General features: G+C 38.2%; 1 protein-coding gene and 1 pseudogene across 1 annotated transcript in view; one reads left to right on the forward strand and one right to left on the reverse strand.

Moving 5' to 3' along the window:
• The window catches only part of PAK2 (p21 (RAC1) activated kinase 2), a 108,391-nt gene extending 101,769 nt beyond the window's left edge, over positions 1-6,622 (forward strand). Inside the window, exons 14-15 of the mRNA XM_070406482.1 lie at positions 1,523-1,660; positions 2,766-6,622. Of these exons, the coding sequence (XP_070262583.1) occupies positions 1,523-1,660; positions 2,766-2,852 (225 nt within the window). The 3' untranslated portion in view covers positions 2,853-6,622. The remainder of the gene's footprint in view (positions 1-1,522; positions 1,661-2,765) is intronic.
• A 6,730-nt stretch (positions 6,623-13,352) lies between these two features.
• LOC139004615 (U6 spliceosomal RNA) lies at positions 13,353-13,452 on the reverse strand (annotated as a pseudogene).
• Positions 13,453-13,685: the final 233 nt, after the last annotated feature.

Genomic DNA, 13,685 nt, shown 5'->3' on the forward strand with positions numbered 1-13,685 from the left:
CACATTATTATCATCCGGAGTCCATAGTTTACATTAGAGTTCATGCTTGGGGTGGTGTACATTCTCTGGGTTTAAAAACAAATGAATAGCATGTGTCCATCATTTAGTATACAGAGTATTTTCACTGTCTTAAAAATCCTCTGTGCTCTCTCTGCCTCTTCATCTACAGCTACGTAGATATAACTCGTTGTGTTGGTTTTTTTTAAAAAAAGGTTTTAATAAACTACATTGTTTTGAAATGTAATGTGACTTGAATAAAGCTTGAGAAAGGTAAATGGGATACTGTATGTTAATGGTAGGATTGTGGTCATTTTTTTTATGCCCTTACATATTATATTTCTTTTTTAAAAAATTGCCCTAACCAGTTTGGCTCAGTGGATAGAGCGTCGGCCTGCGGACAGAAGGGTCCCGGGTTCGATTCTGGTCAAGGGCATGTACCTTGGTTGCGGGCACATCCCTAGTGGGAGGTGTGTAGGAGGCAGCTGATCGATGTTTCTCTCTCATCAATGTTTTTAACTTTCTATCCCTCTCCCTTCCTCTCTGTAGAATATCAATAGAATATATATTTTAAAAAAATATATATATATATATATTTTTTTTTTTTTATGGATTTCAGAGAGGAAAGAAGAGGAAGAGAGAGATAGAAACATCAATGATGAGAGAGAATCATTGATTGGCTACCTCCTGCACGCCCCCTACTGGGGATCAAGCTCGCAACCCCGGCATGTGCCCTTGACCGGAATCAAATCCGGGACCCTTCAGTCCTCAGGCTAATGCTCTATCCACTGAGCCAAACCAGCTACGGCCATATAATATTTCTTTTATCAATGTATATTGTATTTATAACCTACACACACACCAAAAAAAAGATGAAGCTAATTTTTGAAACATCTAAAATAAAGGAAAGCCCTGGCCGGCTTGGCTCGGTGGATAGAGCGTCGGCCTGTGGACTGAGGGGTCCTAGGTTCGATTCCGGTCAAGGGCACATGCCTTGGTTGTGGGCTTGATCCCCAGTGGGGGGTGTGCAGGAAGCAGCCGATCAATGATTCTCTCTCATCATTGATGTTTCTATCTCTCTCCTTCTCCCTTCCTCTCTGAAATCAATAAAGAAATATATTTTAAAAAATAAAGCCGGAACCGGTTTGGCTCAGTGGATAGAGCGTCGGCCTGCGGACTGAAGGGTCCCAGGTTCGATTCCGGTCAGGGGCATGTGCCTGGGTTGCGGGCACATCCCCAGTGGGAGATGTGCAGGAGGCAGCTGGTCGATGTTTCTCTCTCATCGATGTTTCTGGCTCTCTATCTCTCTCCCTTCCTCTCTGTAAAAAATCAATAAAATATATTTTAAAAAAATAAATAAAATAAAGGAAAAATAATCCAAGTGGATAGAAATAATACTAACCTCATTTTAGTATTTATGGTGATTGTCTTTACAGAAGTAAAAGATCCATAAACTTTATATCAAGTGCTTTCTCACTTTGTTGAGTTACTACCTTAAGAATATAAAAGATGTTCTTTTCTTTAGGCCTTGTACCTGATAGCAACTAATGGAACTCCAGAACTTCAGAACCCAGAGAAACTTTCCCCAATATTTCGGGATTTCTTAAATCGATGTTTGGAGATGGATGTGGAGAAAAGGGGGTCAGCCAAAGAACTGTTACAGGTGAATTTGGAAATGATAATATTTTTGGAAAAGTTGGCTTTTTTGAGTAACAAACAGAAAGTTTACATAGGTCTATTAGCTACATTTCACTGCTCATTCATCACTAGAAGTATGGCAGCTGCCGCAGTTTAAGATTTTATTTGCTGGAAATAAAATGTTCATCAATAATAATAAAAGCGTAATATGCAAATCAGCCAAATGACAGAATAGCAGAACAACTGTCCAGACCACCTTCCAGACTACCGTGCTATGACATGCACTGGTGCCAGGCCAGCCAAGGCAGGTGCGATGCAATTGGTTGGGGGGGTCCCACCATTGCCCCACCATTGCCCCGTAGAGGGAGGCCCAGGCCACCCAGCTGGTGGTGCTATGTCGGGTGGGTGGGGCCTCCCTCTGCTGGGTGATCGATCTGGGGGGGCTGTGATTAATCGCCCCATAGAGGGAGGCCCAGGCCACCAGCCAGCGATGCTGTGGCCAGTGTGCGGGGCCAGCCAATGATTGCCCCGCAGGCTAGCCAAGTGATCGCACCCCATGCCTGTCACCCACAGAGGGAGGTGACCGGTGGCAGGGGAGGGGGGGCAGTGCCACACAGATGGCAAGCAGTGGCAGCAGCGGGGGCGGGGCCAGCTGCTAGCAGCCCGGGGAAGGAAAGTCCGATATGCCCTGATCGCCGGCCAGGCCTAGGGACCCTACCCAAGGGGTCCCAGATTGTGAGAGGGAGAGGGTACAGGCTGGGCTGAGGGACACCACCACCACCACCACCACCACCACCACCCCCTCCTGCATGAATTTCGTGCACCGGGCCTCTAGTTATATTATAATAAGCATATGAGTTTTTGCATGTTATTAATTTTCAGGCCAGTTCTTTGCTAGCATAAGTATCTGGGACATTTAACAGAGATTTTATAATACTAGAAAAACTAAAGACTATGCTTTCAACTATAAAAGCAATGTATTGGTTATGCTGATTTTATGCAGGAATGAAATACGTGTTTATTAAATAAATTATGGTCCATTAAAATCTTTGAGTCTTTAATTGAAAGGAAATATTTAGCTTCTAAACTGGTGACATTTATACTTTTTTTTTCTCCCCTCTTTCTGGCAGCATCCCTTCCTGAAACTGGCCAAACCATTATCTAGCTTGACACCACTGATTATGGCAGCTAAAGAAGCAATGAAGAGTAATCGTTAACATCATTGCCGTGGCCTCATATTCTTTTTCCATTTTCTAAAAGAAGTCTTTTAATATATGAAAATTATTACTCTTTTGGGGTTTAAGGAAATGGCCTGCATAACATGGAGGGAAAAAGCAAACTACTACTTCCTGAAGACAACCAAGAGAAAATTACAAAACAGAATGACAACTTTCTATTGAATCCCTTCTTTAGGGTCCAAAAGGAATTGTGGACTGAATCACTAGCCTTACTTCTTTCTGCAAACAGCCCATCAGGGCCATTTATCATGCTAGAGATTTGCCTTTTATTTTGCTGAGTTCATTGTAATAGATCACATTCATTGTCCCTTTGGGGGTATTTTCAGTACTTGAATAGTAGATTCGAGTTTTTCAGAGTATTTGTTTTATCTAGTAGCTTCTTTTCTCTCTTTGTAGCTTTCTTTTTCCTTGACTTGCTCCTTTTGAGTTGCTTTGAGAAGTTTTTCTTAGGCCTAAATTTGAGGCAAGTTTGATAGAAATTATGTAGCTCCTTATATTGGCAAAGGAGCTTGATATGGTTTAACTTTGTATAGAAGTTAGAACCAGCTATTGTACATGTAATATTTCAGTTCAGAATTTGAACTGGGGGAAGGGAAGAAAAGTATGTGATTTTTACCTTTTTTAACAAATGTGAAAGTCAGTTTTAGAAATTTCATGGTAGTGAAATGTTTGGCATTTGTTACATGTATAGAGAGAAGACTAATAATCTATATTTATAACTAAATCATTGAGACAGAAAAAGAATCCCATTGACTCTCCATCTTTACAGTTGTTTCCTTTTTGACTGTTTCCTCTTCAGCTATGGCTTCTGGAATCAGAGTGATTTGTTCTTGTTCCAACTTTTGTTAATGCCGCTACTTTCCCCTTCCCCTATTTCCCCTTCATTTTGGAAATAAGTTTCTGTATATGTTGTAATTTTAGTTTGTTTTTTTTAATTAACCCTCTGTCACCCTACTGCCGCCCCCCCATGGTAAATACTGTAATAACCATTGACTTTTCAAATTAAGATTTTAAAAATTAACTCTTTTTTTCAGTTTAAAGGAGAAAAATATTTGGAGCTAGTAGAGACAAAGTGAGAGACTTGAACCTTGGTGAGCTCTAAAATAACTAGCTGAGATTATATTGATGAAAGAGAATTGTCAGTACATAGAGATGGAACTACTGACTAGTAAACTACAGATTTGTTATAAACATTGTTCCCAAACCATTACCAACATTGTACTATCTGAGAACTTAAGTGATAAAGTACTTCTTGATAAATTCATGGATCATTTAAGGTGTTGAGTTACTTTGGATTTTTTTCAAATAAGGAAATAATATTCATGTAAAAAACTGGAGAAAGGAAGAAAAATGAAATGTTCTTGTTGATAGCAATACCTTTTTTTTTTTAATTTTAAAGATTTTAAAAGGTCTGTGACCTGTAGCATTAATTATTAGAGTGCCCTCTCTTCCTTCTCCCCTCTGTGTCTCTTCTTCCTCTCATTTTTTTTCAATTGTTTTGCATTTGGATGCAGTATTGTCCCTTCTGGCATGCCAAGAGCCACATAAAAGAGAAACATCTGTGATTTGGTTCTGGAACATGGGAATGTTCCTACCATTCTCCTGATTAAGTTCATACCTACTTGCCATTGTGTAATAGTACAAATCATGAATAAAAATGATTTTGATGTTTTGGAGTATATTAGCGGGGGGGGGGGGGGGGCGCGGAGAACTAATACCATTTTATTTCCTCTCATTCCCATCATCTGTGTATAAGATATAGGTATAAGGATAGAAATGGCTGTTCTTTATTGATAGCACAGGAAGGTTTTTTAAAAAAAAGATAAAATAGTTTATGAGACTTTAATCTAGAGCACTTAATGGTCTCTGCTTTTAATTTGATTTTTGATTTCATATTTCTCTGGATTATATTGGCCTTCTATAGTTACTATTAAATTACAGAAACAAGCCAGTTTACTTCTGGTGGAAAGCTACATTGCCTTTGAATTCCAGATTTGAACATTCTTTGTAAATAGTCTGGATGGATTATGGTGAAGAAGATGCTACCAATGAAAACCAACTCGATAAGACTGTGATCATCATGACCACTCTAGATGGCACTTCCATACATAAGTCGTAAAGACCATATTCATTGAATACAGTGCCAATGCCCCATTTTTATTCCGATGACTCAACAAAGGTCTTTTCAATTTATAGGAGCAGTTTGGGATTTGTATTTTACGACTTTTGATGGTTACCTGCATGTCCATTGCTGGCAACGGACTTTGTCATTAAAACCTGACTCCTAGGTTAAGGGAGCTACACTGTGGTTTATTCTTTACTTACTTGGATAAACTAACTTGTAATAGAAATATACTTTGGTTAATTTTGAAATGTGTCATTTTTAAACAGAATAATCTTAAAAGCAATATGGAATTGTGATTTATTAGTTATAAATTAAAATGTTTAGATCTTGTTGAAAGAAAAATTATATCTGAATCAAGGTTCATGTTTTCTAAATACTGCCTTTTGTTCTCACCCATTTTGTCATCACTTTAGAAAGAAAATTCCCATCGAAATCTAAAAGTTACTTTAGTCTTCATGTTACTAGGACGGTATTACTATTGTACTTATTTATTCTATTTTAGACTCTAGCATTCTTAAAGTTTCCTTCTCCTTTTGATCCTTTTGCTGCTTTGGAGGACAGTTAAAACTGGGACACCATGAAAATATTGAGTATTTCATCCTACCTAGAATAGTAAACGAGTAGAGTAATTGTGATAGCATCAGGAGTCAAGACTAACACAACTCTCTCTTCATGTATTGACTGCCTGGCACACAATATAAATTGTCTTTCCTTCCATATATAAATATGAAGCTGCTTATCTAGTTACCACCAGTCCTAAATGAACCTGTGCCTTTAATAAGCAATTTAAAACTTATGAGTATTTCTTTTAGGGCTCACATAAGCACATTGGTTTAAATATACTGTATTCTAGCCAGAATAATATTAGATCTGATCAAGCAGTAGCTATAATTAGAAAAAAAGTGAGTGCTTAAAGAATTTGCATCAGTTTTTTTTTTAAAGTTTTAAAATGTACTGAGGTCCATATCTAGTGAAATGTCAAAAAATCAATTCTAGCATATAGTCAAAATTCAGATTAGTACTCAATTTGGGGATTTTTAATAGTGGAATTTCATAGTAATATAAAAAAAAAAGATTGTCTTCCTTGTCTGTTGCTCCCACAACAGATACTTAAACAATTAAAATCATTTTTCCACAGTGTATGTATATGCATGTGTATAAGAAAGGAACAAAAACACACTATTTTTTTCCTCAACACATTTATTGACCACTTGGGCAAAGACACTGTGGTAGATAGTGTGGGAAATACACAGGAGAATCAAGCACTGGCCTGGCCTCGAGAGAACTGAAGTCTCTCATTCACCATTCTAGAAAGTTGCCAAATGAGAGGGAGAAAGCAAATTTTCATTCTGTATTAAGAAAAGCAGAGAATTACATATTTGAAATTGAACTTTTGAAATTGAACTTTTTTGTTACTTTTTGGGGGGGGGTGGTCTTGGTAAATAGAAATGTAATTAAGTGAAAGCAGCTTTTCTGTTTTGTCTTCAAATTTTATATTGACTTCTATTTTTAATTTAATCCCATTCAATTATTTAATTGTTTCATTGACATTAACTGCTGTATTTGATGACTTTGTTCAATAATTTTGTTCTTTCAGGGCTAGAAATAAACTTTTCTATGTTTATTTTTCCCTTTCCTAAACTTCTTTAAATTAGAATACCTTAAAAGAATAAGTGTAATAGGTTTTCAAGAACATTCAATATTTTTAAGGATAAATGTTTTTTAAACATGTCATGGCACCATTTTTAATGTTTTACAAAGTCCAAATGAGAAAGGTTTCTAGAATTATGGGTAGTAAGCATGAGCCTTCCCTCTTCTAAACCAGGTTCCAAATTAATTTCTTAGAAATATTCTGGCTATCAGCCCCAGTTAAAACACTTCTAATCTATTAGATACCTCCAGTAACTTGGCCTGAAATTCTAATGCTTACCCGACTGAAGTAAAAGAATCATACTAGCATTTCTGTGTCAAATGCCCCAAGAGAACTTTAAAAGTACAATACTTTAAGATAGCACTTCATTATAGGCATTGAAGTAGGAATGTTCGATACCCTGGCATGGAAAACAGCTTCAGTATGGAGACTTCACGATCAAAAAACCAAAATTAGCCCTACCTGGGTTGGCCCAGTGGATAGAGTATCACCCTGCAGACTGAAGGGTCGGGTTCTATTCTGGCCAAGGGCACATGCCCTAGTTGTGAGCTCCATTCCCAGTAGGGGGTGTGCAGGAGGCAGCCAATCAATGATTCGCATCATTAATGTTTCTAACTCCCTCTCCCTTCCTCTCTGAAATCAATAAAAAATATACTTTTTAAAAAACAACTAAAATTAGACTTTTTTTTAGCATGGAGTAGAGGGTATAGGCAATGATTGCTTAAAATATATTTTTTACATTGTCAAGCTATTCAGTGCTATTATATTTGTATTTCTTTAATTATAGCAGATATTTAAAACTTTGCCTATGAAAAGTTCAAAAATTCCTGAATGATTGATTTGAAAAGCACTATTTACATGAGCTTAATGCATGTTTTACTACAACTTTAGTATTTGGTATTTTTTTATTTAGGAAATTATTTTTTATGCTAAATTATTTAACAACTTTTATCTTTGAAAGAGCAGGAGGAGTACAATAACAAACAGAAAGGTCTTTTTAGGCTTAGTTAGTTTAGGTTTTTTTTTTTTTTTTTTTTTTAATTAAATCTTTATTGTTCAGATTATTACATTTGTTCCTCTTTTTTCCCCCCATAACTCCCCTCCTTCCAGCTCCCACCCCACCCTCCACCCTCACTCCCCACCCACTGTGTTCATCCATAGGTGCATGATTTTTGTCCAGTCACTTCCCGCATCTCCCACACCCCTTTTTCCCCCAAGAATAGTCAGTCTATTCCCTTTCTATGTCCCTGATTCTATTATAATCACCAGTTCATTCTGTACATCAGGTTATTTATTCACTTGATTCTTAGATTCATTTGTTGATAGATGCATGTTTGTTGTTCATAATTTGTATCTTTACCTTTTTCTTCTTCTTCCTCTTCTTAAAGGATACCTTTCAGCATTTCATATAATACTGGTTTGGCGGTGATGAACTCCTTTAGCTTTTCCTTATCTGTGAAGCTCTTTATCTGACCTTCAATTCTGAATGATAGCTTTGCTGGATAAAGTAATCTTGGTTGTAGGTTCTTGGTATTCAGCACTTTGAATATTTCTTGCCATTCCCTTCTGGCCTGCAAAGTTTCTGTTGAGAAATCAGCTGACAGTCGTATGGGTATTCCCTTGTAGGTAATTGAGCCTCTTTCTCTTGCTGCTTTTAAGATTTTCTCTTTGCCTTTTGCTCTTGGCATTTTAATGATGATGTGTCTTAGTGTGGTCCTCTTTGGATTCCTTTTGTTTGGGGTTCTCTGCGCTTCTTGGACCTGTAAGTCCATTTCTTTCTCCAGGTGGGGGAAGTTTTCTGCCATTATTTCTTGAAATACGTTTTCAATATCTTGCTGTCTCTCATCTTCTGGCACTCCAATGACTCTGATATTAGACCGCTTAAAGCTGTCCCAGAGGCTCCTTACACTATCTTCACACTTTTGGATTCTTTTTTCATTTTGCTTTTCCAATTGGGTGTTTTTTGTCGAATCTTTGGTTTGATTATTGTACTCCTCTGGTCTGCTATTGGGTATAATATTCTTTATTTCAGTCCGTGTATGCTTACTTTCTAATTTCTTTATCGTAGCATCGAGGGTCTCATTAGTTTTCGTGAGGCTCTGCACAAATTTATGGCAAGCCCTCAAAATTGCGATTCTTAGCTCCATATCCTCCATTTCTGTCATGTTTCTTTGTCTCCGCATCTTTTATGCTTTCTTGGTGCACCCCCTTGTGGTCTCTGTGCGCAGTCTTGTTCTAGCCAAGCCTTAATTGTTGTAGTTACCACTAGAGGGATTTGACCCCCAGGCCGGCTGGCTATAGGAATCAGCTGTACCGAAAACGTCTGCCTTGCTAATCCAGCCTTTGCCTGAGGCGATCGGCAAATGGCTGTGCGCAGGCTTTGGGCGGGCGGGATCAACAGGGCGGGCGGAGGGAGCAGTTATGGCCACGCTCAGTCCCGTTCCCAGAGGCTCTGCTTCTCAGAACCCCGGCAGCCGCTGCAAACCTCGGAGAGAAAGTTGCCCTCAGGTTCCAACTGATGCCGGATAATCCCGCTTCTCCCGTTTGAGTCTGGGTCCCTAGAGACTCGCCCGGATCTGGAGCCCAGAGTCTGAGACTCACTCCCGACAGAAAACGACAACCGCGCCCTCAGCCACCAGCCTGCTTTGCGCGCGCACCTCGGTACCTTTGTATTTTCCACACTGCGCCGCCTCTGAGCCTCGATTTGCTGTTCTCTTTCCTTCTAGTTGTAGAGTCTCTCTTCAGCCAGCCTTCCTGTGGTTCTGGGTGATGTCCGTTCAGTCTTTTAGTTGTATTTTTGAAATGGTTGTTTGCGGCAGCGGTCTCCGGTGTTTACCTACGCCGCCATCTTGGTCTCGCCCCCTAGTTTAGGTTTTTAACAAAGTAGCGTACATAGATTAAAAATTAATACTAATCCGCTCTGGCTGGTGTGGCTCAGTTGTTTGGGTGCTGCCCGGTGCACCAAAAGGTGGTGGGTTTGATTCCTGGTCAGGTTACCACTCGATCCCTGGTCAGAGGTGTGTAGGAGGCAGCCGATCAATGTTTCACTCTCACATCAGTGTTTCTCTTTTTCCCTCTCCCTCTCTCTAAAAAGCAATAAAAAAAATTGTTTTAATCCTTTAAAAAAATGAATACTAATCTTAAAGGACTTGTAATAAACAGTGTTAGTTCCACGCTTTAAACGTCCCCATTGCCAAGTCCTCCACAGAAGCAGCTATTTTTAAATTTGAGCTGTTTTTAGCATGCATTAATCTTCACCTTTTTTAAAAAAAAAAATTTTTACTGATTTCAGAAAGAGGGAGAGAAATAAATAAGAGAAAATCGCCTGCAACCAAAGACATGTACCCTGACTGGGAATCAAACCCTGATCTCCTGATTCATGGGTTGGTGCTCAACCACTGAGCAATATCGGCCAGGCAATCTTCACCTTTTTAAGTTATATACTTATACATGTATTTCTTGACATTTCTAAATTTTACTTTAGTTATGACAGTTGAGAATTTGGGTGCTATCATACCATCCCATTCTCCCATTTCTACTCTTTAGTCTCTCACTTGTGAGAGATGGCAATTTTTGTTAATTTCTTTTAAAATATATTTTTATTGATTTCAGAGAGGAAGGGAGAGAGAGAAATATCAATGATGAGAGAGAATCATTGATTGACTGCCTTCTACACACTCCACATGGGATCAAGCCCTCAACCTGGGCATGTGCCCTGACCTGGAATCAAACTCTGACCTCCTGGTTCATGGATCAGTGCTCAACTACTAAGCCACTCTGGGCTGGCAAGAGATATGGTCATTTTTAAAGATATATATTTTATTGATTTTTTTACAGAGAGGAAGGGAGAGAGTGAGGGATAGAGTTAGAAACATCGATCAGCTGCCTCCTACACACCTCCTACTGGGGAGGTGCCTGCAACCAAGGTACATGCCCTTGACTGGAACCAAACCTGGGACCTTTCAGTCTGTAGTCCGACGCTCTGTCCACTGAGCCAAACTGGTCAAGGCGATATGGTCATTTTTAATTCAATTAATAGTTTTTACCTTATGACTATGTAGGTGTTTTGTTCACCATTACATGTCATTTCTTTCACAATTTGCTTTTCTTGTCTTTTTGTTTACTTTGAAAATTTCTATGTTTCTATCACTAAGTTTTCCCAAAATCATCACAAAATTACAAAATCACTCTGAAGACTATTTTCTAAACAGTCTCAGTGCACCTCCTCCTTTCCTGGAACTTGACTGGGGCTGTAGGCTGGACTGCTGCTCTCCGGGCCTTTTGCCCCTCTGGCATCTGAAACTCAGCTTCACTTTTCTCCTTGAGTCGAAGCCTTTGTTTCCTGACCACCATCTCTAATTGCTTGGCTTGTTCCCTTATTTTGGAGAAGTACTTCTTTGACTAGCTTTCTGAGAAAGGATACATATAGGTAAGATTTTAAAGAAAATGTTTCATATTTAACCGATACTACAGGATTTTAGGTTGTAAATCATCTTCCTTGAGAATTTTGAAGTCACCACTTCTTTTAACCTGCCATTTCTGATAACATCTTTGTAGTAACCCATTTTTCTGCTTCAGGAGATTTTGTTTTAAGTTTTTACCATGAAGTGCCTTGGTGAAGGTGCATATGTTTTAATTAGCTTTGGGCATTTGGTAGGCTGTCTTAGTCACAGACTCATTTCCTTCAGTTCTGGGCAATTCTTGTATTATTTAATAATCACCACACTCTCCCCCTCCCCCCTCCCCCCTAGTATTTCTTCCTGGAATTCCAGCATTACTCTTCTGTCTTTCTTATCTTTCTCTCCTGCTTACCATCTCTTTGCCTTTTGTTTTTAATTTTCTGGGAGAATTTTCTTTTTCTTTTTTTTTTTTCATCCAGGAAAATCATCTGATTCAGAAACACGGACCAATTGAGTGGAATTTCATCACTACTGAGAGAATTTTCTTGATTTTACCTCTGACCCTTTTTTTGAACGTATGTCAAGCATCACATTTTTTTAAAAATAATTTTTTTTATTGATTTCAGAGAGGAAGGGAGAGGGAAAGAGTTAGAAATATCAATGATGAGAGAGAATCATTGATTGGCTGCCTCCTGCCTCGAGCCTGCAACCTGGGCAAGTGCCCTTGGCAGGAATCGAACCCGGGACCCTTCATCCAGTTTGGGTCCTTTAGCAGTTGAAAATATCTTGTTCTAGTTGTGTTGCCTTTTTAAAAACAAAAAAACAAAAAACAATCAAAATGGAGTAACAGTACCATATACATCATGAAAGCATTGCCAAAAAATGTTTTTTCTCTTGCTTAATGAATTACTTCACTTTGACTTCTATATTTAAAAACAGAAATGTACCATTTTTACAAACTATCTGAGCCATAAGGTTAAGGAATGTATAACAGTGCAATCTGATTCTGATTGCTTTATTGTCATTCAAATCTTTAAGGAGGTTTTAGTTGAAACTAAAACACATTTTAATCACATTCAATATGCCTTACACTTCAGGATACTTTAAGTTTTTCTGCTAATAACTGTTGAAGAGCTTTGTTTTTCAATAAACTAAAAACACCTCAACCATATGAGTTTCTACAAGACATTGTCACTATTTTGATGGCACTCTTTTTCTTGTCCAAGACGAAGGTGTCCCTGAAAAATAAGTTTAGACCATGGACTGGGAAATATGAATCAGCCACTTTCATCTATGCATAACTTACTACTGATGCTTTCGATTGTGTGCCTACTCTGTCCTGTTTTAGTATGTCTTTTTTTTTTTTTAATGACAAAGTACAGCTGACCCAAGGTATTATCTCATGAGGTTGAGTACTTGAGTTCTTGCTGCACATTTCATCAGAAAGCATTGCAAGAAATTTTTTCCCCTTGGTTTTATATAGTCAGTTTGAACCTGGGGGCTTCTAAATAAAAATAGGCTGTATAATTTAAAATCTTGCTGCCAGTGAGAGAACCAGTTAGATTTTCAGTAACCATGCTATTTTTAATAGAATGTACTAAAAATTGAAATTGTTACTGTGAATTGGTTATTTTTTGTTTCTTTTGGGGGAGTGATAAAAGAGCCTGCATCAGCCCTAGCCGGCTTGGCTCAGTGGATAGAACGTCAGCCTTCAGACTGAAGGGTCCCAGGTTCGATTCCAGCCAAGGGCACATGCCTGGGCTGCGGGCTTAATCCCCAGTAGGGGGCATGCAGGAGGCAGCCAATCAATGATTCTCTCATCATTGATGTTTCTCTCTCTCACCTCTCCCTCTCTGAAATCAATAAAGAAATATAAAATAAAAATAAAAAGAGCCTGCATCATAGGGTAGTTTTTAGGGTCAAATGAATTAATTTCACATAAAATGTTTAGAATGGTGCCTAGCACAGAGTAAAGCATTTGATAAATGTGATCTATCATTGCTTACCTTTTTCGTATACTGTACCCATTGGACAGTCCTTTATGGTAATGTGGACAGTCCTTTATGGTAATCCAGTAGCAGATGGAGAACTAAGAACGCTGCACAGAGCTATTAGCCCTTTTTCCCACCTCTCATCTTTTAAAAAATGTATTCATAATTTATCTTAAGGAAGTATATTGTGAATACTATATGAAGAAGGCTCCAATACATTCTTGTTCAGTAACATGAATTTGCATATTTTATAGTATTGTATATCATGCATAACTTGAAATATGAGACACTGTGCATTATAGGTTTTTTTTTTTTAATATGGAACTCTTCACGCACCTGTGTATCAAACTTGTGCGGGAACCATGCTAATCTCTATATTGTTCCAACTTCAGTCTATGTGCTGCAGAAGCAAGCAACATTATAGTTTAGTCATTTTCCTGAAGGGGATTTAAAAAGAAAAATATACTTTGGGTATTGGTTTATATATTCAGGGGATGGCAAAAGTAGGTTTATTATTATTATTTTATATCATTTATCTTTTAGGTGATGATGGCTGGTAATTTAACCAACAAAAGTGGGTACTTACACAATACCTAATTTTGCCCACCCCTGTATATTAATAAGTTTGATGTAACTAACAGGTAC

The sequence above is a fragment of the Myotis yumanensis genome, unplaced genomic scaffold, assembly GCF_028538775.1.
Source record: "Myotis yumanensis isolate MYYU_CA2020_CCGP unplaced genomic scaffold, mMyoYum1.0.hap1 SCAF_2, whole genome shotgun sequence".
NCBI classification, from domain to species: domain Eukaryota; kingdom Metazoa; phylum Chordata; class Mammalia; order Chiroptera; family Vespertilionidae; genus Myotis; species Myotis yumanensis.